Below are 25,205 nucleotides of genomic sequence, written 5' to 3'. Positions count from 1 at the left end.
ATGCGGTTCCTCTGAATTTCCTTATTTCGTACTGTTTTGTCTCTATTTGAAGGTTGTCGCCTCATCTAAGGTCCCTTCCTGGCTGATAGCGACTGATCTTAGCTTGGAGGAATTCGGCCCCTTGTCTGTGTAAGGCTTTGTGGGCGATGCAGAGGGCTTTGAATTTGATAAGTTTTTTTACTGATAGCCAGTGAAGGCTTTTCAGAGCTGGAGTGATGTGGCCTCTTTTGTTTAATATTAGTAGAATCCTGGCTGCAGTGTTTTGAACGCTTGGAGTTTCTTGTGAATTTAAATGAAAAAGAGCAATGTACCGACTTAAGAGAACTAGGACTAATATTCCTTGCATCGACCTGGTATAGTTATAAAGACTCCCTTTTGAATTGCATATAGGCTTGCTAACAGAATGGAGTTTCAACATGAGGGACACAGAAGAACAAGTTACTTACCAACTGTAACGTTCTTTCGACTGGATGTTCCTCCCACGTATTCCTCATCTTGTGATAAATCGTTATCTCCAGCTTCGCTGCTTCGGGAAAAAAAGTTTTTCTCGGCAGAGGGCGCTGTGCTCGAGGTCGTGGCGTCGATTGTCCCTCGACGTACTCCGTACCTCTGTCGACGTCACCGATGGTATAAGTAGCTCAAGCCGCGCCCGTTGCTTCAGTTCTGTTTTTTCGATGAAATATATATAGGAGGAACACCCAGGCGTGTCCCATGACTGATACATTCTTCGTGAGAGGAAAGTGTAAGAAAACGTAAACTGTACTGTGGGGTAGGATGGGAGGGTCGATGAGGAATACGTGGGAGGAACATCCAGTCGAAAGAACGTTACAGCTGGTAAGTAACTTGTTCTTCGAATGGATTGTGTCCTCCCACGTATTCCTCATCTTGTGATAGGCTCCCATAGCAGTATCAATTTTTTGGAGGTGGGAGTACCATTTCAGTTTTCGTGGACAGAATGCAGAACTGCCTTTGCAAATAAACCCTTGTTAGAGGAGGCAGTGTCCAAACAATAATGTTTAACAAAAGTATGTATTGTTTTCCAGGTTGCAGCTGCACAAATGTTTGCTGCCGGGACTCCCCTCTTTAGAGCCGCAGAAGTAGCCATTCCCCTTGTAGAATGGGCACAAAGCCCATTGGGTGGTTCTTTTCCCGCTAGTCTGTAGCATTCAACCATGGCTAATATGATCCAGCGGGAAATGGTCTATTTTGTTACAGATAAGCCTCATTTTTGACAAGTGTAACCCACAAACAGTTGGTCATTTTGTCTCAATTTAGCCATCCTAGAGATGTAAAAACTAAGAGCCCTCTTGGGATCTAATCTGTGTAATCTCTCCTCTTTGCCCAAGTGAGGAGGAGGATAAAACGTAGGAAGTACTATTTTTTGTGACAAATGGAAGTCCGAGACTACTTTTGGCAAAAATGAAGGTTTAACTTTAAGGACTACCTTATCTTTATAAAAAATAGTATGTGGTGGTTTGCATGAGAGAGCCTGAAGTTCGCTAACCCTGCGGGCTGATGATAGGGCCACAAGGAGGACAGTTTTTAGAGTCAAAAGCCTCAATGGACATGAGTGCAGAGGCTCAAAAGGTATGCAAGTCAAGAATTTTAATACTAAATTTAAGTCCCAGGCTGGTACATGAAAAGGTACTGGAGGGTATACATTAGTGAGCCCCTTTAAGAATTGAATTATTAACGGTATTTTGAAATATGAAACCTCTTCCGAGGAGTGCTTGAAAATGGACAGCGCAGCAAGGTATCCTTTTATTGTTCCTATCTGGAGCCCCAGATTAGCTAGATGTAGCAGAAAGGAAAGCACCATTGGGGTGCCACACTGAAAAGGGTCCACATCCTTGTCTTTGCACCAGTTACTAAACCTATTCCAGCGACATCGGTACAAAGACTTTGTTGCTGGTCTTCTGGCCGAAAGCAAGATTTCCATTACGTCATCCGGAAGATCCCAATCCTTGTATCTCAACCTCTCAGAAACCATGCGTGAAGGTTGAGTGTCTTGACCTCTGGATGGAGAACCCGACCTTTCTCTTGCGAGAGAAGATCCTCTCTTTGCGGAAGACGTATTGGAGGGCAGGTGGACATGTCTAGAAGGTCCGGGTACCACATCCTCCTGGCCCAATCCGGGGCAATTAGGATCATGATTTTCCTGAACTTTCTCAACCTCCTGATTACTTGAGGAATCACGGGGACTGGGGGAAACGCGTACAGCAGTGGAAACTTCCACTCCACTACGAATGCGTCTCCCAGAGCTCCTCTCTGAGGAAATTCCCTTGAGCAGTACTGATCGTACTTCCGGTTGATCGCGGTGGCGAACAGATCCACTTGAGGGGTTCCCCAAAGGGCGAAGATCTCCAGAAGGACTTCCTGAGCCAGCTTCCACTCGTGAGAGACCGTGCTCTGCCTGCTCAGAGTGTCTGCCGCCGTGTTCTTCTCTCTGGCTAGGTGAATTGCCGACAGAGAGATTCCTTCTTGTATTGCCCAGAACCAGAGCTGCATTGCCTCTCTGCACAGTGGCAGTGACCCTACACCTCCTCTCTTGTTGAGATAGTACATGGCCACTGTGTTGTCCGTCCTTATCAGAACATTCTTTCCCTGTACAGAGGGCAGAAAGGCCTTCAGAGCTAGTCTGATTGCCCTCAGCTCTAATAGGTTGATGGGTAGTTTGGACTCCAATGGAGACCAACGACCGCTGATTGTCAGATCGTTGGTATGTGCTCCCCACCCCGTGAGTGAGGTGTCCGTCACTACCGTTATCTCCGGCCATGGTTGCCAAAAAGACTCTCCCTTGAGAATGTCATTGTTGCAAGCCCACCATAGAAGATCCTGAGCAACTGCGCTCGGAACTTGCAGAAGATCCGACATATTCCCTGAGAACTGGGACCACTGAGGTCTGAGTGCCCATGAAGGGATCTCATTCTCAACCTGGCCTCTGGTATTAGGAAAATGCAGGATGCCATGAGGCCAAGCAACCTGAGAAAATCGAAGGCTGGTAGACGTTGGGCATTCTGGAATTTTGTTACCATCTGCTGGATGTGGAGAGCTCTCACTTCGGGAGGCGAGGCTTTTCCCGATGAAGTGTCCAAGACTGCTCCGATAAACTGGAGTTTCTGGGCTGGTATCATGTGGGACTTCTTGAAATTGAGGGAGAAGCCCAGTTTGTGGAGGAAGTGGCAGGTGATCGAAAGATGTTCCTGAGCTTGTTCTGGAGAACTTGCTCTGATCAACCAGTCGTCCAGATAGGGATATATGTGAATCCCTCCTTTTCTGAGACTTGCTGCCACAACCGCCAACAGTTTGGTGAAAACCCTCAGGGCGGGGGTCAACCCGAATGGCAGAACTCGAAACTGATAATGAGAATTGCCAATCGCGAACCTCAGGTACTTTCTGTGCTTTGGATGGATTGGCACATGAAAGTAAGCATCCTGAAGGTCCAATGATACCAACCAATCTTGGAGTTGGAGAGCCTGAAGGATCTGAGAAAGAGTCACCATCTTGAACTTGTCCTTCCTGAGGAACTTGTTCAAGTTTCTCAAGTCCAAGATGGGTCTCAGTCCTCCGTCCTTTTTTGGGATGAGAAAATATGGGGAGTACCAACCCCTGTTCCTCTCTGCTACAGGTACCAGTTCTATGGCAACTTTCTCTAGCAGGGTTAAAATTTCCTGCAACAGGAGCAGATCCAGAATTTTGACGGAGTTGGCTCCCGGTGGATGATTCTGAGGCCTTTTTAGAAAGGGGAGACAGTAACCTTGGGCTACTGTTTCCAGTGCCCAAGCATCTGAGGTAATGCCCCGCCATTCCTTCAGATGTTGAGAGATCCTGCCTCCCACTGGTGTTTTGTGTAACAGGGTCTCAGAGGGATTTGGAGGCGGCTGCAGGAGTGGCTGAGGGTACAGATGCCGCTCCTGAGGCTGATTTTGCACCTCTTCCTCGTGCTCCATGAGGGAAGTTCCTTTTGCCCCTTTGAGAAGCCTGTCCTCTTCCTCTACCAAAAGAGGAGTAGTATCGAAAAGAACGACCCCTCCAGGAAGATGAACCGGAATAGGGTTTTAGAGGCTGGCACAAATAGGCGCTAAGTGATTTAGCTGCCACTTTCGAGGTCTGAAGTTTTTCTAGGTTTCATCAGCCTTTCTGCCAAAGAGCCTCGAGCCATCAAAGGGCATGTTGAGGAGTCTAGCTTGCACGTCCGGTGCAAATCCCGACTTCCTCAACCACGCAAATCTGCGTAGCACAACGCTTGCAGCCATGGATCTGCTGATACTATCAACAGTATCCAGTCCAGACTGGAGGCATTCCCCCATTGCCTCCTTCCCGCTTTGACTATATTCAGGAAGCCTTCCCTTTCCTCGCCTTCCGGAATATGATCAGCCGCTGCCGAAATAAAGTCCCACAGGGTATGGGTAAACCTGGCTAGGGTACAGGTGACATTTGCCGACTTAAGTGCCATACTGCCTGATGACGTGAAAACTTTACGTGCCCAGGCGTCAATTTTTTTATCCTCTCTATCTGGAGGGATAGTTGGATAAGCAGTTTGTTTTGAAGTGGATGCTGCTTGAATGACTAAACTCTCTTGAGTCGGATGTTTATTCAAATATTCAGGATCCATTCCAGCTGGCCTATATTTTCTTGGAAAAGTGCTATCTGCAGCAGCAATGGTTTCTGGTTTCTCCCAGTTTATCTCCACAGTCCTTTGAATGGCCCTGTGAAAAGGGAGAACAGGATCCTTCTGAGGTCCCTTGATGATAATATCCATCATGTCATCGTGTTCAAAAATGGGTGAAGTATTACCCCAACCCATGTATTCAACTACCCTGGTCATAAGACCCCTGCACGCAGCATCTGCATGCTCTGCAGGATCAGGTTTGGCGAACTCTAATTCTGGGGATGTTTCAACTCCACTGGCAGAATGTAGAGTATCACTCAGGTCTCTCATTCTAGATTCCTGGTCAATAAGTTCTTCAGGAACTTGTCTTGTACCATAAGTAACTCCTAAAGGAGTAACTGTCTTCTTCTGAAGCAGGCTCTTCATAGATTGCAGACATAGATTTAAAAAAGTCTGATCTGGGCAAAGGAGTGAATCTCCTTTCCTCCTCTTCTTGCAAATCCCTCAAAGTTTTCGAGGGTGTCTTCGAGGTTTTCGAAGATTACTTCGATAATGGCGTCGATGACACATTTGGCTTTGGCGTCGAAATTATCGACGTCGAGGGCGTCGACGAAGTTGTCGAAGTCTTCGACGATTTGCGTTTCTTGGCCAGCACTGGAGAGGTGCTCGACTCTCGAAGATTCTTCGACGGTTTTACGTCGACTCGAGGTTTTTTGTATTCCTTGACGCTACTGGTCTTGGCCATAGTAGCCTTGGACTTCCCTTTGTCGTCCAATGGAGCAACTTTAGGGGTATGGCTTTTTCGAGGTTCTTTCGAGGGGGTCGAGGCCGCATTCTCGAAAACCTCCATCATTTTTTTGCGAAATTCTTCCCACTTACTGGGAGAATCCGATTTAGTCGGACAACAAATTTCTTCGGTCGACTCTGAAGAAGAAGATGATGAGGGAGATCCATGTCTCCTCTTCATTTTTTTCGATAACGACGAAGAATGTGTCGATCTACTCCTAGATCGAGATCTCTTCGAGTGCCTATGGCGATCCGATCCCTTAGAATCAGTCGCTTTCTTATGTCTTTTTGACTAAACCTTTTTTGAGGCCTCCCTCCCCACCAACAGTTTACCTCTCCTCTCACGAAGAGCTTTTTCCGTCATCGATTAGCAGGACCCGCAGTCGTCGGTTCGGTGACTGGAACCGAGACACCAGAGACAAATCCGGTGGGGATCCGTGATCGACATCTTAGACCCACAATCTGCACACTTTTTAAATCCAGTTCTGGGTGTCGAAGGCGTCGAAGATGATGACATTTTCTTCACAGAAAATAGAAGCGCGCCGTTCTCGATAGCGAAGCGATCGGAAAAACGGAACTAAAGCAACGGGCGCGGCTCGAGCTACTTATACCATCGGTGACGTCGACAGAGTACGGAGTACGTCGAGGGACAATCGACGCCACGACCTCGAGCACAGCGCCCTCTGCTGAGAATTTTTTTTTTTCAGAAGCAGCGAAGATGGAGATAACGATTTATCACAAGATGAGGAATACGTGGGAGGACACAATCCATTCGAAGAAGTGGTTTACTTGCACACTCGCTTACAGCAGTTTTAGCACATATTTATGTAACCTTGCACACTGTGCTAAAGTTTATTCTGGTACAAATGGACCTTATTTCAAACAGAAAGTTGATAAGGTAGTGGATGATGAGCACACATCCACACTGGTATCTCTTTAAGGTGGCATGCGTAACCCTGGAAAGATTAGGGGCCCGATTCATGGAAGTGTTTTATAATGGTGCAATCACATAGGAAAATGTTCCATCAATCAGGCCCTAAGTCTCTCCCGCAACCTCAGAGACCCATTTGATAGATTGAAGTCATTCATTTTTTGATGGCCGCACTATGATCAATGTATCATACAACTATGAAAGTTGTACAGGAGCGGGAATCAGGGGGTATCATTTGGGGATTGTTGGGAGATTGTGTGTTATCTGTCTCCGTCTTCACTTGTATTGCTGCTATTAAATATTTACTGAGATAATTTCATTCAAGATTAAGTCCAGTTTGATTCCCCCGGCATGGTCCTTTGAAATATTTGATTCAGTAATTGATTTACAAATATTGGCAGAATCTTTAATTTTACTCAGAGATGGAACCATTGACAAAAAGAATTCCAATGTCCTCATATAAAAAATAGCCACCTTTAGAAGATCATTTAAAAAGAACTGATACTTGTTTAAGGAAGTCTACACGAAGTAGGGTTCTCCCCTTGACCAAGTTGGAGTTGGTGCAATAACACTATTGAATTGGAGCATATCACTCATCCACAAATAGGATTTCATATTGAACTCCAATACTATATTACCTATTTGACTGAATTTCTAGTATAAGCTTTGAAGTTCCCTGTGGACAAGTCCTCATTGGACAAACCACTCATCACCTAAAAACTGCATCACTGAACATCAGTCTGATGTTCACAACAAGAACATTAAATCAAGAGTGGCTCAGCATTATACGGAGATGGGTTATAATTGGTTACTCAATGAGCCAACCGAGATTCCAAAACCTTGAACATGTTTCTGAACATGCCAGATGTCCGGTTCAGATTAAGCGCCTTAAACAATAGGAAACTAATTTGATTTATCACCCAACTACTTGCATAACATAGGACGCAATGAGGACATTGGCTGGAATATATGCTATATGAAGCACTGTTGCTTTATCTATCCTTTTCTCGTTCAAAGCATTAATCATAACTGAATGATTTAAATTGTATGGTTAAGGATTTCTTAGCATATTTAGGTTTGATCATGCATTCTGATTTTTATGATAATGGGTTTATCATGAAGAAGTCAGTGATGGTTGTTTGTGATTTTTTTCAATGTTAACTCGATTGATATTACAACAGCAATTCAGTAATTCTAGGCTATTTTGCAAAATGTAAAGATCTCAGTGTTGCAATGCTCATTTGAGTTGTTCTTCTGTTTCATTCATCCCATTAATCGTAAATTCAAAGAGCTGTTCTTTTGTATTTCACTATGTAAGTGAATTTGCCTATTTGTAACAAATTTGAGTTGCCTTTCGCGTTATCATAACATGAAGTTATTTAATGTTTAATTTTCTAGCATTTTTTTCAGGTCCTCAAATAATTTCTTCGATGGCAGGCGTCCATGCTGTCTTGTTCCAGTTTCTTGAGTCAAGTCAAGAGTTTTTTATTTCGGCGGCAACCGCCATAGACGTTTTTTGTTTATAGTGCAATTGGTTAATTAAAACCTTATAGACAATTCTTACAGACAATAGAAAAATGCATTAAAATTCATTACATTACAAACGTAACATTTTACCATTACCTATCATTAATTACAAAAAAAGTTCTATAATTACCTAATGGCACTTAACATCATTTCTTAAAAACTTCTTCCTACAATGTTAAAACAACATTTGCATATATCTATAAAACGCCCAATAAGGGCAAGCTAAAAACAAAAAGCGATTTACAAAATCCCCTCTAAATAGATTGAAAACCTTTAAAGTGCAATTCATCCATCACTGATTACTTGCATCATTACAACTATTCTGCTCCAGATGTGGTATGCAGCTCCCACGTGTACACACACACACATATATATATATATATATATATATATACACATATACACATATACATACAAACACACAAGAAGAAGAAAACCGCCATAAAAATGGAACGGTTTAACCTGCACTCCAAGTCGTAAAAAGTGTAACGGGGTTCCATTCACAAAAAAGAATAGCCAGAAACTTGAAGTAAGGTACTTACAAGTTTATTAAATCAAAGAAAATATATAATAAAAGCACCATTGACAAACAACAGAGGCAGGACACCATGAGAACAGTCCTGTATGGACGCATTTCGTGCTCTAAAAAGCGCTTGTTCACCAATATATCTATATCAGACCAAAATTGGTCTGTGGTTACCATTCTGTATTAAATGATTGATATGCGAAAAATGTCACCATTCTGTGATCACTTACTAAATCCCTGTAGCCCTTGTTATAATGTTCCTGCAAATAGCAACAGTCTGTTAATAAGTGCCTACTAGTTTCCACCTCTTTCTTGCACAGACCGGACACTCTTTCCTGATACGGGACAGCCGACCATTCCCCCAAATACTCATAACATGGTAGTATATTAAATCGAAGCAATAGGATGAATCGGAAGAAGCCCTGGTTACTAACTTTTGTTAGATATCCTTTGGGTTTTGCAATCTCAAATCCCAACAGTGTAATGTGCATATTACACATATATTGACAGCCTCTCTTTCATCGCCAGGCATAGACAAGCCAACCACTGTCAATTGTAAATTGTTCATGGACTCATTTATGGCTATGGCACTCATTAAACTTTCCTGATTACGTTGCAACAGTTTTATCTTTATATACAGTTTACTGCACTGTATTTTCCATAGCGTGGTCAAGGATACTAAGCCTAGTTCGCTTCTTATGGCTTCTATTTGGTACCGTATTAGGTAGTCTTAAGACCAAGCGCCATAGTTTACCTTCCAGTCTGTCAAACCATGTCAGATATTTGGCTTCTAGTGTTTCTAAGGCACATAGTATTCCTGGAACAATACTAATCTTATAGAGTTTAAGGAAACCTTCCATATAATATCCCCCTTTTCTAACCATATATCTTCTAATGGCATTCCATTTTCTCATCATCTTATCCTTTAATGAGTTTTCATAGGAACAATTAATAGGCTTATTCGGTATCTGAAAGCCTAATTACAGATACATTTCAACTACCTCTAATTACTCATTATTTATCTTCGCTTTTTATTCATATGCTCAAGTGACCCAGTTATGATTCGTTTTTTTTGTTGCATTAATACACAAACTATTATTCTTTGAGAATGAATACAGAGCATTAAGTATTCTATGCAACCCAGCAGGTGTTTTGTCCATGATAATAGTGTCATCCGCACATGACATCCAGCTTATTTTTATAGTACCAATTTTTTGTGGATAACCATGTGCTAATTCAAAGGCATCCTTCATATCTGCTACATATAAGTTATACAATAACAGGGATGCTACGCAGCCTTGTTTCAATCCTTATTGGTAATAGGAGGAGGAGTGGTAATAGCTCCCTTATCCAAACAAACAGTCACTGTAGTGTCCGAGTACATAGCTTTCAAGAAATGTCGGACTATGGGGCATAAACCCCAATTCAACAACTTACTCCAGATCCTATCCCTATCGACACAGTCAAAAGCTCTGGTGTAGTCAATAAAACATACATACAAATGAGTCCCTTTTATCCCCATTTGTGTCGAGATAATATGGTTCAATGTAGTCTTGTTGTCCAAGGTACTAAGACCTTGACTAAAACCAGTTTGCTGAGGAGATAGTAGGTTACTTTTTCTACTCCATTTATTAATGATTTTCAGTAAGCGGGTGCAAAAGAATTTGCAACTGGTATCTGCCATGGCCAGCAACCGACAGTTACCCGGGTTAGCTCTCACACCATTCTTGAATATGGGCATCAATACAGCTTTCCTCCAGCTATCTGGGATTTCCCCACTACGCCAGATAGTAAAAATATGCCAAAAAAGATTTGCCCACTTGATGGGATTGCATTGAATGATGACAGCATTAGCTAACCCATCAGACCCCATTATCTTCAAGATATCTACCTGGCCAAAAGGCAACTCTGTGGTTATCTTACCACACATCTATATACAGCCAATGCTCTTAATGTTTCTCATAATATAATTTGCCTGCATACACTTCCCATTCCTCCACAGATATTACATTAATATCTGTATTATCACCCTCAATCAGATGTTCTCTGTATAGATACCAAAACATCTTTGAATCATTGGTCTTACATAGTTTAAAGATTTTACTCCAATTGGCATTCCTAATATTATATCTATAAGCCTTCAGCCAATTCTTATATCTCATTCGTAAAGTGGCTTCCATTATGCATTTGGTCATAATTCATGCCTTTACTAAGTTTTATTCCCCTTATTTCCTTCATCAATCTTTTTTTAGCATTGTGCATACCATAATTATACAGATTAGAATGTTTCTTTCCTGAATATTGTGTAACAGACTCTTTTAGTGGTCATTAGTATCATATCAATCATCACACTTAACCCCTTTGTTCCTAAACCAACCATATCCTCACTATCAATAGGGAGGAGGCTAAACGTGTCATCAAGGTTTGTTATATTTTTATCAGAACATAATATCCTATTCCCTCCCGCCCAGGTTTGGATATTCATTTTTTCACCAGTGATATGGGTTTTGTATTTATTTTATGTTTAGTTTACATTTGAGCACTGTGGAATTACTATGAGGGGTCAAGATGTGTTCAATTTGCTTCAGCTGCGTCCACATGTCCTCCGTAACAAACATATAATCCACTCGATAGCTAACTTTACCATTAGTCCATGTGGATTTTTTTTACATCTGGGTTATCTATATTTAAATAGGTGAGTCCCCAATTCTGTAGCAATTCTAGCCATAGAATTCAATTGGTTATCTGTACCTGTGAAGTGTGAGATTTCCAATCCCTACTCAAAACTGGTGAGATCACCACATCAAACTCGCCAGAATTCCTCCCATTTATTCATAATTGTTTTAGCTTTATCACAATACGCATTAAAATTTCCTACTACCATAATCGTTGAATTAGGAGTCTCCACCATCCACCCTCAATAGTGTCTGATATCACTTTAGCAACGGCCTCCACATGTGCCCCCCCCCAGGGTGGCAGTAAACATTAATCATTAATATTTCCTTAAACATTCCAAGGTTTTTTTTACAATGGCACAGAGCACAAAGGGGGGGGGGGAATTACCAAATATATAATTCTCACTGATAATTACCGGGCTCTTATCTCCAATACATGATCCCCCTGCTGGGCATCCAGCTCCTCTACAAACGGCTGGTTTCACCAGGACATTAAACCCATTAATCAAAATTGTACCGCTCACCCAAGTTTCTTGAAATGCAAATAGATCGCAATTATCCACAAAGTTCTTTCCATTTTTGTGGAGAAAAGAGCGGAAACCTGTAGTGTTCCAGGAAATATTAACCGGCTCATACCAGCCTTGATTGTCAATTTTCCTCTAAATATGCCTCATCCAGGGCCCACATATCACTGTTCCTTCCCCCTCCCTTAACCAAATCCTTCTTCTGTCCATTGTTAACTAGACCAACATTATTGATTTTATTATCAGTGACTTTGTTAGATATCACAATGTTATACCCGTTCCTCCACAACGACTCTGCGTGGATGCAAATAAGTTCCACAATCACTGGCGTCACAAACTGTACAATTCCCCAGTTCTCCCAACTACCATACTCCGGCAGTGTCACTTTCTCTATGTCAGTTGTTGTAATACCACAGAGTTAAGGAACCTTGTGTAATAGTTCCAGAATCCACTTCCGGTTTAAAAGTTTCACATATTTATATATTCAAATCAATCATAAAATTCCAAGGATACAAAAATTCCTCGGCATATAAAAACAATGTGATACAATGCATTAAGCAACATTAGAAAAATCACCATGGACATGTACACATGTCAATGATACACCTGCATAGTCCAGACTGTGGTAAAAGTACCAGCGTTCTAAAATTCCTATGCATGTTCAAACATTCACACTAGAAAGTTGCCACAGGCCACCTTTAATGGACCATTGGACTGCAAACAAACTACAAAAAATTTCTGAGCCATCTGTCCATCCTAATATGATACGCCAAGTTTAACTTTCAAAATACGCTCCCCAGGCCAGCCCCACCCATATAGGACCAGCGCGATCACTCCTCAATGGCTGTGATTGCCTCAATTCATTGTGACCATGCTCTACTAAGATATGAGCCCTGGCCGAAATAACTCACCTCTGAGCACGAGAGTAAAAAGGTAAAAGCAGGTCTGTAGTGACTTGGCCCGCTATCTCTGAGGATACTTGTCAGCCAGATATTAGAACAGGATAAAGTGTGCCAAATTCTTTATAGCACTGCACATACAAAATTGGCTGGCACCACCTTTCCGTCTATAAGAGTGCACTACCAGCGGTAAAACATCCGACCACTCTAGTGATGTAGATTAGTCAAAAATGAAAAGTACCTTGGCAATCCCTTATTATGTCTAAATGGAAGGTACGTCCTAACCCGAGTACTGGCCAAAATCTCAGATTCCCTTGTGTCTGCCAGGAGCTTTTCAATCCTGCGCTTCAAAGTTCTTTTAGGAATCGTAGACAGTATGATTGTTGAAACAGTCTCCCAGACCCAACATGTGCAGAAATGACTTAACATATGTGAGCCAATCAATTCAGCTCCAACTAATAGATGACAGTAAATTATAGATCAAAGCCTTGGTTAGTATTACCACCCCATCCGACCAGAGGCTGTGCCAAAATAATATGGGTATGTTCTCGACTGTGTCCGGTATGTATGTCTGCCCAGACTCCAAGTGGTATGTATAGACAGAGGTGGAATGAGAGAGATTGCTTTGTTAAGAAAGCATTTTCTGCTGTCTGCAGGGTAATTGGGTTAGTACAACCCCATATCTTGCAGCCATATTTCCAGCTTTGACCACCTTCTCTCTGTAGATAGTCAGCATGTGTTCAGTCGAATAGAGCCAATGTTTCTAGCAAACCTGAAGATTCCCACTAAGATCTGAATTGAATTGAAATCTTATTTATATCGAGCTCATACACATGCGTTTCAGAGCGCGACAAGGCAAGGGAGAGGAAACGGGGGAGAACCTGGATAATGTTTGTCCCCAACTTCAAAAGATGGTGCGTGGGGTCATCAAACACTACGATTTGGTGTTAGTGCCAGTACAGGGTGCTATCTTGCATATGCAGGTTGTACACAACTTGCCCATGCTTTTTAATCCTGTGCATGACATCACCACATAGAGTGGTTGATGTCCACACTATAGTGTGCCTCTTATACTTTTATTAAAATGGAGAGGATCAGCATTTTTTCTTCCGTCTATGGCCTACGACAAAAAGATTCTTCACAATGGCCAAGGTACATGTTTATTTAAAGGAGGAACAATTATCTTTTGATCACAAATGAACGTACAATTGATAAGAAATCTGATTTGATGGGAAGGAGTGAGTTACTTACAATGGGGTGAGTTTGAGGTACATTCTGACCAGGTTGTGGAGGAGAGTAAATGGAACAGTCACCAGGAACAATACATAAGTGGACATACATAGATTAAGGACAACCAACATTGGACATTTTTAAGTGCAGGTAGGCGGTACAGCCATCTGTGCTCGAGATGTGACCATGATCAGTGAAGCGCTATAGTGGAAGCAGAGGAAGTGAGGGACATAGGCAGGTTAGAGGAGAGGGAAAAATATTAGCTAGTAGGCAGATGAGAGGTAGGTTAAGAGGTTAAGCGAGGAAGTAGGCTTTTAGTTTGGTTTTGAACAAATCCACGCAGACTGTTTCTCGGCTGTCCGGGGAAGAGAATTCCATGCAAATGGAGCAAGCAGAGAGAAAGAGCGGAAGCGAGAGGAGGCACAGGGAAGGCGAGGAGCCACAAGGGTAGTCAAGGAAGCAGAGCGGAGATTACGGGAATGTTGTAGAGCTGGATAGATACATGTAGTTATTTAGGCTTGTTATTGAGATTTAAGATTAATCTTCTTTTTCAATTTGATAATTTTTCATTAGGATAGCTTTCCAATTGCTTTATTCTTTTGGTCATTTGATTAACAGGTGGTTCCCTAAAACATATGATCATTATGAAGAAGATGTGTATTGACCCTTTAGCTGAATCACTAAATTAATCTTTGGACACTCATTGCAATCAATTGTGTGGAAATAATTCCTCAAATCTTTATAGGCATTGGGGGTCACAGTTTATTTGAACCCTTCACTTCGTCACACTACCACAAACCCAACCTTACATCTTCACCATCAGAGATGTTTTACCCTAGCTAGTAGGCATTACAATTAATACCTTCAGGTCTTATCAGGAACTGGCAGTACCACACACGCATTCAGTGTTGGTGTAGAGATTCCGCAATTCTTAACACAATGTGGCAGGCTAAACTGAGGATTTGTTGATGGGGCTCAAAATGCGCACTCGCCACTGGCTAGTGAAAATTGTCTCTTGGCCAGTAAGAAATAGAGTATGTGCGTTTGTGGCGAATGAATGGGACAAGTGACTTTTTATGGGTTGCTAGTTCCATGCTACTTGAAATGTGTACCCCTTCATTGCACTAAGCAGGTTAATTAGAATAGCCTGTCAAGAGCTGCAAAGACGGGAAAAGAACTGATCATCCAAAAGAAATCTAACAAAAACCTATTTTATCCAATAATAGAAACTGTTTTTGAATAAGTTTGAGGGAGCGAGAGCAAGTGTGAGAGCAATAGAGAGGGACTGGCACACCGACCACGCACAGATGAAACTAGAGTAAATGTGGGGCGGGAATAGCTGTATTTCAGAAATTAAGTTCCTCCTTTTAAAATTCTGGTGGTTTAACAACTAAGGAATGCTTTTATATGAGCTGAAGCACGAGTGAGTAGGTCTAAATCGAAAAAGGCAGCAACCAATAACAGTACAGAACTCCATGGGAAGTTGTTACTCGACCAATCGCAGCAATGTCCCACCTCAGCAATAATGCCCACTTACCCGATATGGGGTCTGTGCTGCTTTCACCAGCTTCTGCACTTGGATGGCTCATAAGGCTCACTGTTGGCTGATCTTCATTTCTCGCTGAAAATTCAGCATGTTGGAATGGAAATCCTGAGGAATGTTTTATATCTGAGTAATAAGGTATACATACATGTAATTCAATTAAATTAGCAACATTCTACACAAGATTTGAAACCATTTAAATCAGTCATTCCCCCACGACCCAGTTTTGTGGCTAGAGAGTTGAGAAGATTTCCGAGGTACACACAGAAAATAAAGCGGTTGCAAATGATAGCAAACAAGCGGCACGTGTATTTGTCAATTAGACGCACAGGGCCTCATTATGATCCGGGCGGTAAGGGATTACTGGTACCGGTAAGGGCACCGGTACCGGTAATCCCTTACCGCCCAATTCCGAGGTCCCTTTGCAGGTCCTCCATCAATGGCTGGTTTTACCGTAATTACTGCCTTCCCCATTCCCATTGAGCCCTATAGGGGCTCAATGGGAATGGGGAAGGGCCATGGTGAATGGGGAATTACCGCCCCCGCAAACCTTGGAATGGGGCGGTAATTCCGCCATTCACCATGGCGGAATCGGTAGTTTACCGGTGGCAACCATGGCGCAAATAGCGCCATGATTACCGCCCGGGTCGTAATGAGGCCCACTGTCTCTTATCTTAACATCAGGTGCAGTTCCTGCAAAAAGGGCTGCACCAAGTGCAGCTTGAGATCACAACAAACTATTGTAGTTTTAGTCTACAGTTTTGAATATTGCATTAAGAGGGATAATGCAGGAGGCTTTTCTGGCACTAAACATATATTAGGTCAAGTAAAATAACAAGAGATGCAGTCACAGCTAAAGGAAATAATGAAAAGCATAATAATATAATGTAGTCATTTTGTTGAAACTCTGTGTGGTTGTCTTAGTCAGTAGTGGGTTGACTGAACTGTGCCTTTGCCAGGGTAGTGGAAATGGAAACCGTTGAATTTATCCATGCTTTTCCACGGCATTTAAACTGCATCAAAACATTCAGGGGGTAATTCATAGAATTCAGTGCACAAGTGGCGGACGCGGCTGGCGCACAGTGCGCATGTGCGACTCTCTGCGCCAGCCGCGTGCGCTAAAATCCATTTCCGCGCACAGCGTATTCATGGATTTTAGCTACCAAAACCAGCCGTGGCGCAGCGACCCTGCAGCAGTCCCAGTTACGCCCCCAAGAACGCCCCTCGCGCAAGGAAAAGCCATCAAAATCCCCAATCCAGCGCAAAGGGTTGCGCTAACCCCGTACCAGTATACAGGGCCGCCACACAGCACACGGCAAGTGGGGAACGTGTATTACTGGGGTTTGCGGGAAGTCTCACACGCGATAGGCCCTGTGCGAGTGGGGTACGTGTATTCCTGGGGTGCGCGGGAAGTTTCACACGCGATAGGCACTGTGCGAGTGGGGTACGTGTATTCCTGGGGTGCGCGGGAAATTTCACACGCGATAGGCCCTGTGCGAGTGGGGTGCGTGTATTCCTGGGGTGCGCGGGAAGTTTCACACGCGATAGGCACTGTGCGAGTGGGGTACGTGTATTCCTGGGGTGCGCGGGAAATTTCACACGCGATAGGCCCTGTGCGAGTGGGGTGCGTGTATTCCTGGGGTGCGCGGGAAGTTTCACATGCGATTTTGCTGTCAGAGCGGGGTATGTGAATTTTGGGGTGCGCGGGGAGTCCTACCCGTGAATTGGGAGTGTGGGTCCTCCCAGGTGTTCCCTCTACACCCTCCATGGCCCCTGTAGGCAGCCCACAACACAGGGGACTACTCTGCACCCCTGGTCATGTCCCGCAGGCAGCCCATCCACCATGGGCATGCCCGCCAGCCAAGCCACATGTCACCTTGCACTACTATCACCAACTCATGTCCCCCAGCACCCCCACCCCCAGCAGTCAGGGTCACCTGCCAGCAAGCCCCCACTCATGTCCCCCACCACCCCCAGCAGTCAGGGTCACCTGCCAGCAGGCCCCCACTCATGTCCCACACATGTCCCCCAGCACCCCCGGTCCCCAGCAGTCAGGGTCACCTGCCAGCAGGCCTCCACTCATGTCCCCCAGCACCCCCACCCTCCAGCAGTCAGGGTCACCTGCCAGCAGGCCCCCACTCATGTCCCACACATGTCCCCCAGCACCCCCACCCCCCAGCAGTCAGGGTCACCTGCCAGCAGGCCCCCACGCATGTCCCCCTGCACCCCCACCCCCCAGCAGTCAGGGTCACCTGCCAGCAGGCCCCCACGCATGTCCCCCTGCACCCCCACCCCCCAGCAGTCAGTGTCACCTGCCAGCAGGCCCCCACTCATGTCCCCCTGCACCCCCACCCCCCAGCAGTCAGGGTCACCTGCCAGCAGGCCCCCACTCATGTCGCCCTGCCCCCACGTCATGACGATCCTCAATCATGGGCCTAATGGCCAGCCACATCACACCCCATGCCACCCCAGCCCAAAGACCCAACCAAGTATTGCATCCACCCACATAGAAATGTCCATTACATGATACAACCCGAATGGCAAGTATGTAAATGAACACATGTCCGTCACACACAAACAATGGGTGCAAGTGAATGTGAAAACCCACATCATGACATGCATGAAATCAATGAGAGAATACCACACACCGAAGTATGAAACAAAAATGTATTGAATCCAAAATGAATGTAATGAAAAGAAAAAACACAATAATGTGAAGAAGAAATAAAACGCAGCATGTCCAGAAAATAATCAAAAATATGAAATCAGAATCCAAATGAAAATGTGTCCAAAGTCTCAGTCCAACAAAGCAAATCCAAGGGAAAAAAATTAAGTGAAATCCATTGCTCCATGGTGAAATGAAAAGAAAAAAAAGAAAATCCACTGTTCTACTATATACAAATCACCAATCCAGGGTCCATGAGCCCAACAAATGAAATGAAACCTACAAAAAAGACTACCTAATAAAGAACTATATACAAAAATGTGGTGCATTGTCCAATCACCCCAAAATAAACAAAAACAGAAAGGAAACCTAACACTATCAAACTATTTACAATGGCAGCGTGCTAGTCCGACGGCTCACTTATTGATGTCCCTGGCCAGGGCATCATCGAACTCCCGCTCAATGTCCTGGAGGCGGTCCTTTTCCATGGCCCCGAGGGTTCGCAGGGACGACGACATGTGCACCTCCAACTCCCTGCGAATTGCCTCGAGGCACTCAGCCCGCCTCAGGGCCCTGACCATTGTGAGCCGTGCCTCTTCCGCCCGCTGCCGCTCCGCATTTATGGCGTGGCCCAACCGCTGCCACACGGAAGACACTTGAAATCCGGGGTCCTCCTGCCCTATGGCCGATACCTGCCCCTCCGATGTTGAAGTTCCCGAGCCATCATTGCTCCCACCATGTTGCTGCTGCTGTGCCTGTGCCTGCACCCTGGCTCTTGCTGCCTGCACGTCCTCCTCCGGCTGGGGTGCAGTTGTCGTGGTGGCCACCCCTGCTGGACGTCTGACTCCCGACTGTGGCAGGGATGTGTCCTCCACCAGCCTGCCGCTGGGTCAGGGGCAGCTCCACAGGGTACCCAGGTGACACATGGGTGGGAAGATGGCATGGAGGATGACTGGCGCGTAGGGGGTTCAGGTGAGGGGGGGGTCGCAAGAAGGTCCTGCACACAGAGGAATCCAGCAACGGTGACCCGCCCCAGTAGGTCAACGTGGTCAAAGAGGCATGCGAGACGACGTGCAGTCTCTCCACGAAAAGACTACAGGTCACCTTGCATGCCCCGCTGTCACAACGCTATCCCACTCAGGATAGGCTCAACACGGTCCCGGATATCCACGTCTGCAGGGAGAGGAACGCCAGTTGTTGTGCGCTCATCCCCTCCCTGAAAACGGGTCTGGACGTAGGCATCCCTGCTGGTGCCAGATGATGCAGTGACAGGATCAGGGACAGGATTACACACAGGCACCTCTGCGGCGGCCTGTGCTGCCTCCTGTCCCTGCCGCTGCACTGCACCACTAGCACCAGTGGAATCCCCACCTCCAGACCCCGTGTGTGTCCCTTCCGCGGCCTCCTCCTCCACCAAACCCCCCACCAACCTGGATGACACTGTGCCATCTTCCTCCGTTGGACCCTCTGGGGTCTCAGCTGCCCCTTCTGCTGCCGAGGAGTCCACCTCCAACCTCTGCCTCTTGGACCTACCCTCGGCAGCTGCGGCCTGGGACGCGGCACCAGACTCCTCACTCCCCAACGAGATGATAATCTGGGAGGGGAGCCGGGCCTTGCGTCTCCGGCTGGTGGTGCGATCCCGCCCGCTGTGCTCCACAGCAACCTCTCCGCCCTCTTCATCAGTTGACGCTGCAGACAGGGAGAGATAAAACACAGACATCAGGGCACTGTACAATGGACTGATACACACATGACAGTTGCACATTAGTGGCAGTGTCAAACTTCAGACATGGCATCACACTCCACGACACACATGCCATTTCAACTCACACACATGAGCATTTCCAAAGCAATATTGCACCAGGCAGCAACATCCATACACATACAACAGCATGAACAGCCGAAGATGAGCCTGACATCACATGAAACACAGGGAGTGCACTAGACACGCACACACGCCACCACACTTACATGCATGTCTACATCTCCTCCAACTGTCGCAGTGATGCGATCGCCATACATGTCACATCTGGCATTCAGCCTTCTACATATCAGTGTCACGTGCATCCATGTTGCATCACAGTTGCACACTTGTCAAATACAAACACATGCACACAGTGCCGATACATGCAGCAGGAACCACCATCCATGTGTCACACCACAACCATACCAACGTACATGCACAGAAATTCAAACATGTGTGCTACCACACCTGCATTTGCACAGCATGCTTACAAACACATACACCATCGATGTGTCTCACACCTAAGAGGACTCACATGTGGCAGCCTCACGCCCCTGTTCATAGACATCCCTACATGGCCCTACGAAAACACATGTGCAACCTACACACTACTGGCACACCACCACACGCACAGCGTCCAATCAGTATGCATGTACACTTACCGCTCGACTCCAGATGGGTCTGCCTCAAGAACCTGGACGTGGAGCGCTGGGCATATGTGTTCCAGGACCCTCATCGGATGGTCGGACAGGTGGCCCCGGCGCCCCTTGGCATCCGCTGCCTTCAAGAGGCACCGGGCCTTGTTGAGGGTCCTGGACCTGAAGTCCTCCCAGCGCTTCTTGACAGAGTAAGTTGCGGACTGCCACCCCCTCCGCGTTGATGGCAGTCACAATGTCCATCCAGATCCTGGCCCGTCCTTCATTGTCGGCGCGCAAACTTCCAAAGAGGGCATCATACTGCCCCAGGACTTTCTCCACCAGGACACCAACTTCCCTGGCACTGAAGCTGGTGGCCCTCTGCCTCTCTGGCTGGGGGTTGCCAGTGGTGCCAGATGGTGTTGTGCCCGACATGGCAACCCCAGAGGCAGGAGTGGGTGGGCAACTGATTCCTGGGGCTGGGCTGTGGAGCGATGGTATCCCAGTCGGGAGTCTTCGGTTCCAGCAGGGGTGGTCACAGCAACTGCACCCCTGGCTGACGTGCAGGCAGCAAATAGCAGGGCACGTGGGCAACAGGCAGTCAGGCAGAAGCTAGCAGGTGGGAGCGTGCTCGGGGCTCTGGGGGGCAGTAATTCGGCCTTCTGGGCAGGAGCGTGGTCTTCCGTGTGTTGTTGCGTGGCCAGCTTGATACGGAGTGATTTGGCACGTGAAAATCTTGCACGTCAGCGTGTAATTCGAGGAAAGGCCCTTCGCGCATAAGCGCGTCAGCACACGTACGCGGTTTCATTGGAACAAAGGCCCTCAGCGCGTAAGCGCTTCTGTGACGTGACTTGCGCGGGCGTTTCCCTTGTGACGTGGCAGCGCACGTGGAAAAACTGCACGTCCACGTGTGGATGCGTGTAATCTGAGGAAAGGGCCTACGGGTGCATGTTCATCGTACACGTCCAAAAACGGCACGTCCGAGTGTCAGCTCGTGTAATTGGGGTAAAGGGCCTTAGCGCGTACACGCATAAGTAACGCTGTACGTGTGGGCCGCTTTAAAAGGTACATGTAGGACCCCATTCCCTTGTATGTGCTTTTCGTGGAGAGCGAGTGGGTGAATTCTGTACTTCTTGTCGGTTCACAAGCGATTACTTCACAGCGTTTCAAGTTCGTACTCCCTGTTACCTCCGACAGCGTTCTTTATTCTTTTTGGGCCTGTTTCCTCAAACAGCGTTCACTTCTTCTTTTGTCCTGTTTCCTCAGACAGCGTAAAAACTTCTTTTGGCGGGGGTGTTGCCAACGCTTACGCGGGTCTTTTTAACGTTCTTTTTTCAGGCAGACGGTGAGTCGCGCACGTATTTACCAACTGTGCTTGCCCCGTGTATCGCATACCCCTTCAGAGGTCATTGTAAGCTGCGTGTATTACACGTACGCTTATTTTTGTGTTTCTGGGTGCCACAGCGTAGTGCAGGTTCATTTTTTCATGCACGTGGTCTACGAGGGGTTGCGTGCACGTTATCTTTTGATTTTGGGCTGCCTGTGCGTTGCGTGACGTGTCATCTTCCCCAGGGGTCACAGAGAGCCTTGTTAGAGCACTAGGGTACGAATTCCATCTAGTACCCTACCCCTTTCACCCCCAATTGCCCAGGACAATAGTTTACTGCTACTCCCATACACACAACAACATCAGTGCCATGGTTGGGAGGCGACCAAGCGGTAAGGGAGGCAAAGGTGGCCGACCTTCAAAAGGTGGGTGTGGTGGGCGTGGTAGTGGACGTGGCCGGGATTTGCAGGGTGCCACTAGACCCCCATGTGTGGAGGACCAATCAGGGACACCCATGCCCCCCCCATGGTTGAGGGAAACATGGCTGCCACCATCCCAGCTCAGCCCTTGTTGGACCAGCCCATTGTGGCACCTGACCTGGCACAGGATGATTCCCAGGCTGACTTCCGGGTAAGCAAGTCTAGGCCACGTGTGGCGGTGCAAGTTGGTGTCACCAAGCCACGTGGATCTGGGGCAGCTATGTCATCTGCTGCCCCAAGTAGGCAGGGTGGGGAGGCTGCAGGGGCAGCTGCAGCTCCATCCACCCCAGCTCCGAGTCTCCCAGCCAGGACATTGTCGGTCCAGGTCCATCAAACTGACGTTCCCCCTGCCAACATCACACTTCTGCCAATGCCTTTACCAAGGCCTATGGTCCTTGTGCATTCGCACACCCCTACTACCCAGTCCACCGGTGCTTCTGCCCCTACTGACCAAAGCGTCGTAAGACACTCAGGCTCCACTCCACCTTTGAAAAAGAGGAAGAAGGGTGCTCTGGCACAACAGGCTGAGACCCCAGACACGGCTACACACTCCGGCACGTCAAGGAAGCCTAGCTTTAATGACCCAGAACTTGGTGCATTTGTGAGCTATGTGTCGGCACATAGCCACGAAATGTTGGTGACTGCAGGGTGCAAGACCTCATAAGTGCCCTTGGATTTGTGAGGCGCACAGCTGATGATCGCTACAAGCGGTGGTATGACCTGAAACACAGAGCAAAGAACAAGCTGGCCTCAAATCATGCCGCTACTCTGGTGACTGGCTGTGGGTCTCCATAAGAGGACAACAAACTCACTGAACACGAGTCTGTTGCTGGGACCTTCGTCACAGAGGAACAGATCCAAGGTGTGGGAGAACTACCTGATTACGACGCATTGTCCGGTGAGTGCCCATGCGCGTGTGTGTAATCCATGTGTATGTTGTTTGGGTGACGGGTTCTGATTGAGCGTCAGGTGAGGGTGTGTACTCCGAGTGTTATGGGTCACCCATTTGCTTCCTCCCATACATTCACGTGCCTTGGATTTGGGTATGACTGTATCCCTTCTGTCCACAGTTCCAATTACACCCAGATTAGTGCACTTTACCTTGAACCGTCATCTTGCCACTACATTGTTCAGATTTTTTAAGTGTTCATTCTGGCTGATTGTTTCCACTCTCCCATTTTTAGTACGCATTATTCTGCCCTATTGCAACATATGTGATATGCTTCGGTCATTGTTTACAGGCCACACTGGGCCACTACTTTTACCTGGTTATGTTTATGATTACACCATTCAGGCCGATGGAGCTGGGCTTTTTTATTAGGGCCTGTTTGCATGTGGAAGATGACAGATGTTTCCTGTAATGTTAAAGTGACCAACCATTGATCAGCCCACAATGACTGTGTTATTGGACACTGGATGTGTTTCAGTGTGTGGCACATGCATATTTTGCAACACTATTCAGCATCAATCTTCGCATCATATCGATGTGACATGGATGTATGACAGTACTCATTCACTGAGATGGAACAAGTTACTTACCTGTAACTGTTGTTCTCCAGCATGGGTCTGGCATGGATTCACATGCTCATGAATATTCCCCGTCGTCAGGCTGGGAATCCTCGGTAAAGAAAAAAAATCAGTATCAGTTTCGTTTCTGATCTGTCTTTCGTAGTAGTAACCAATCACTGATCTCTGCGTCATACTGACCACAGCCAATGACTGCCCTCTACCTAAGCCCCGCCTCTGGCAGCCATCTTCAGATTTGGTAGCACGTGAAGTGGCAGTATGACCAAGTGAAGAGCCGCAGAGGGGTAGGCGGGAGGGTTCGCATGTGAATCCATGCCAGACCCATTCTGGAGAACAACAGTTACAGGTAAGTAACTTGTTCCTTCTCCAGCATGGGGTCTGGCATGGATTCACATGCTCATGAATATAAGAATAAATAGCAGTACACACACCAGGCTCACCTTAAGCGAACAGGTTGCGCAGCACTGCTTGGCCGACCCTGGACTCCTCCCTGGAATCCCGATCGACGCAGTAGAATCTCGTGAAGGTGTGCGTCGACCTCCACGTAGCAGCCCTGCAGATGTCCAGCAGGGGCACACCAGATAAGAATGCCGTAGTAGCAGCGATCGCTCTGGTCGAATGGGCTCTCGGACGGCCTGGCAGCGGTCGGTTAGCCAACCGGTGGCAGTGCATGATGCAGCCGGAGAGCCATCTGGAAATAGAAGACTTCGAGAGAGCCTTCCCTTGATTCACAGGTCCAAAGTTCACGAACAGCTGTGATGTTCTCCGAAAACTCTTCGTGCGGTCCACGTAGAACTTCAGCGCTCTAGCCACATCCAGCGAGTGCAAAGTCCTCTCGGCCGGCGACGAAGGAGACGGGAAGAAAACAGGTAACACCAGGGGCTCGTTAAGATGGAAGTCCGACGGCACCTTGGACATAAAGGAGGGGTGCGTCCTAAGCACCACCCTCGAGGCATGGAAAGTCAAGTACGGTGCTTTGCAGGATAGGGCCTGGATCTCTCCCACTCGTCGTGCGGAGGTGATGGCCACCAGGAATGCAGTCTTCCACGACACAAACTTCATCGGTGCGGAGTGCATCGGCTCGAATGGGGGCCCCATGAGCCTGGTCAGCACCACATTACGTTCCCACGCCGGGGCCTTCACCGGCGGGAACGACCGGAACAGTCCTTTCATAAACTCTTTTACCAGTCGATGGGACCACAGGGACGTCCGTCCTGTGGTTCTGGTATATCTGGAGATCGCCGCCAGATGAATCTTAATGGAGGCGTGGGCAAGCCCAGCCTTTGCCAGCGATAGCAGGTACGGCAGCACTTGAGGGGCCGTAATCCGTAGGGGTTGATCTTCTGTGCTCGGCACCAGATAGAGAACCTCTTCCACTTATGACCGTAGCATTTGAGAGTCGAGGACCCCCTGGCCTTTGCAAGAACCTCTCTGCAATTGGCCGGTATATCGTAGCCTCCAAACTCTAGCGCTGCAGGAGCCAAGCCTGCAGGTTCAGCGACGCCGGGTCGTGGTGGAAGATGGCGCCTCCTTCTCTGGAGAGAAGGTCCGCGTCCGCCGACAGCTTGGTGGGAG

At 46.8% G+C, this 25,205-nt stretch overlaps 1 protein-coding gene across 4 annotated transcripts in view; it reads right to left on the bottom strand.

The window, feature by feature from the left end:
- LOC138510501 (zinc finger protein 530-like) overlaps window positions 1-25,205 on the bottom strand; it is a 463,288-nt gene that overhangs the window by 59,056 nt on the left and 379,027 nt on the right. For 2 of the 4 annotated variants that reach the window (XM_069626198.1, XM_069626197.1), the window contains exon 7: window positions 15,248-15,379. The exons of 1 other annotated variant lie outside the window; for it this stretch is intronic. In XM_069626198.1, coding sequence (XP_069482299.1) covers window positions 15,248-15,379 — 132 coding nt within the window. The remainder of the gene's footprint in view (window positions 1-15,247; window positions 15,380-25,205) is intronic. One more of the 4 variants, XM_069626199.1, reaches the window with a different exon arrangement.

The sequence above is a fragment of the Ambystoma mexicanum genome, chromosome 6p, assembly GCF_040938575.1.
Source record: "Ambystoma mexicanum isolate Mex_15411 chromosome 6p, UKY_AmexF1_1, whole genome shotgun sequence".
Classification (NCBI taxonomy): domain Eukaryota; kingdom Metazoa; phylum Chordata; class Amphibia; order Caudata; family Ambystomatidae; genus Ambystoma; species Ambystoma mexicanum.
Note: the sequence above shows the minus strand (reverse complement) of the source record. Positions and strands in the feature narration are given on the sequence as shown.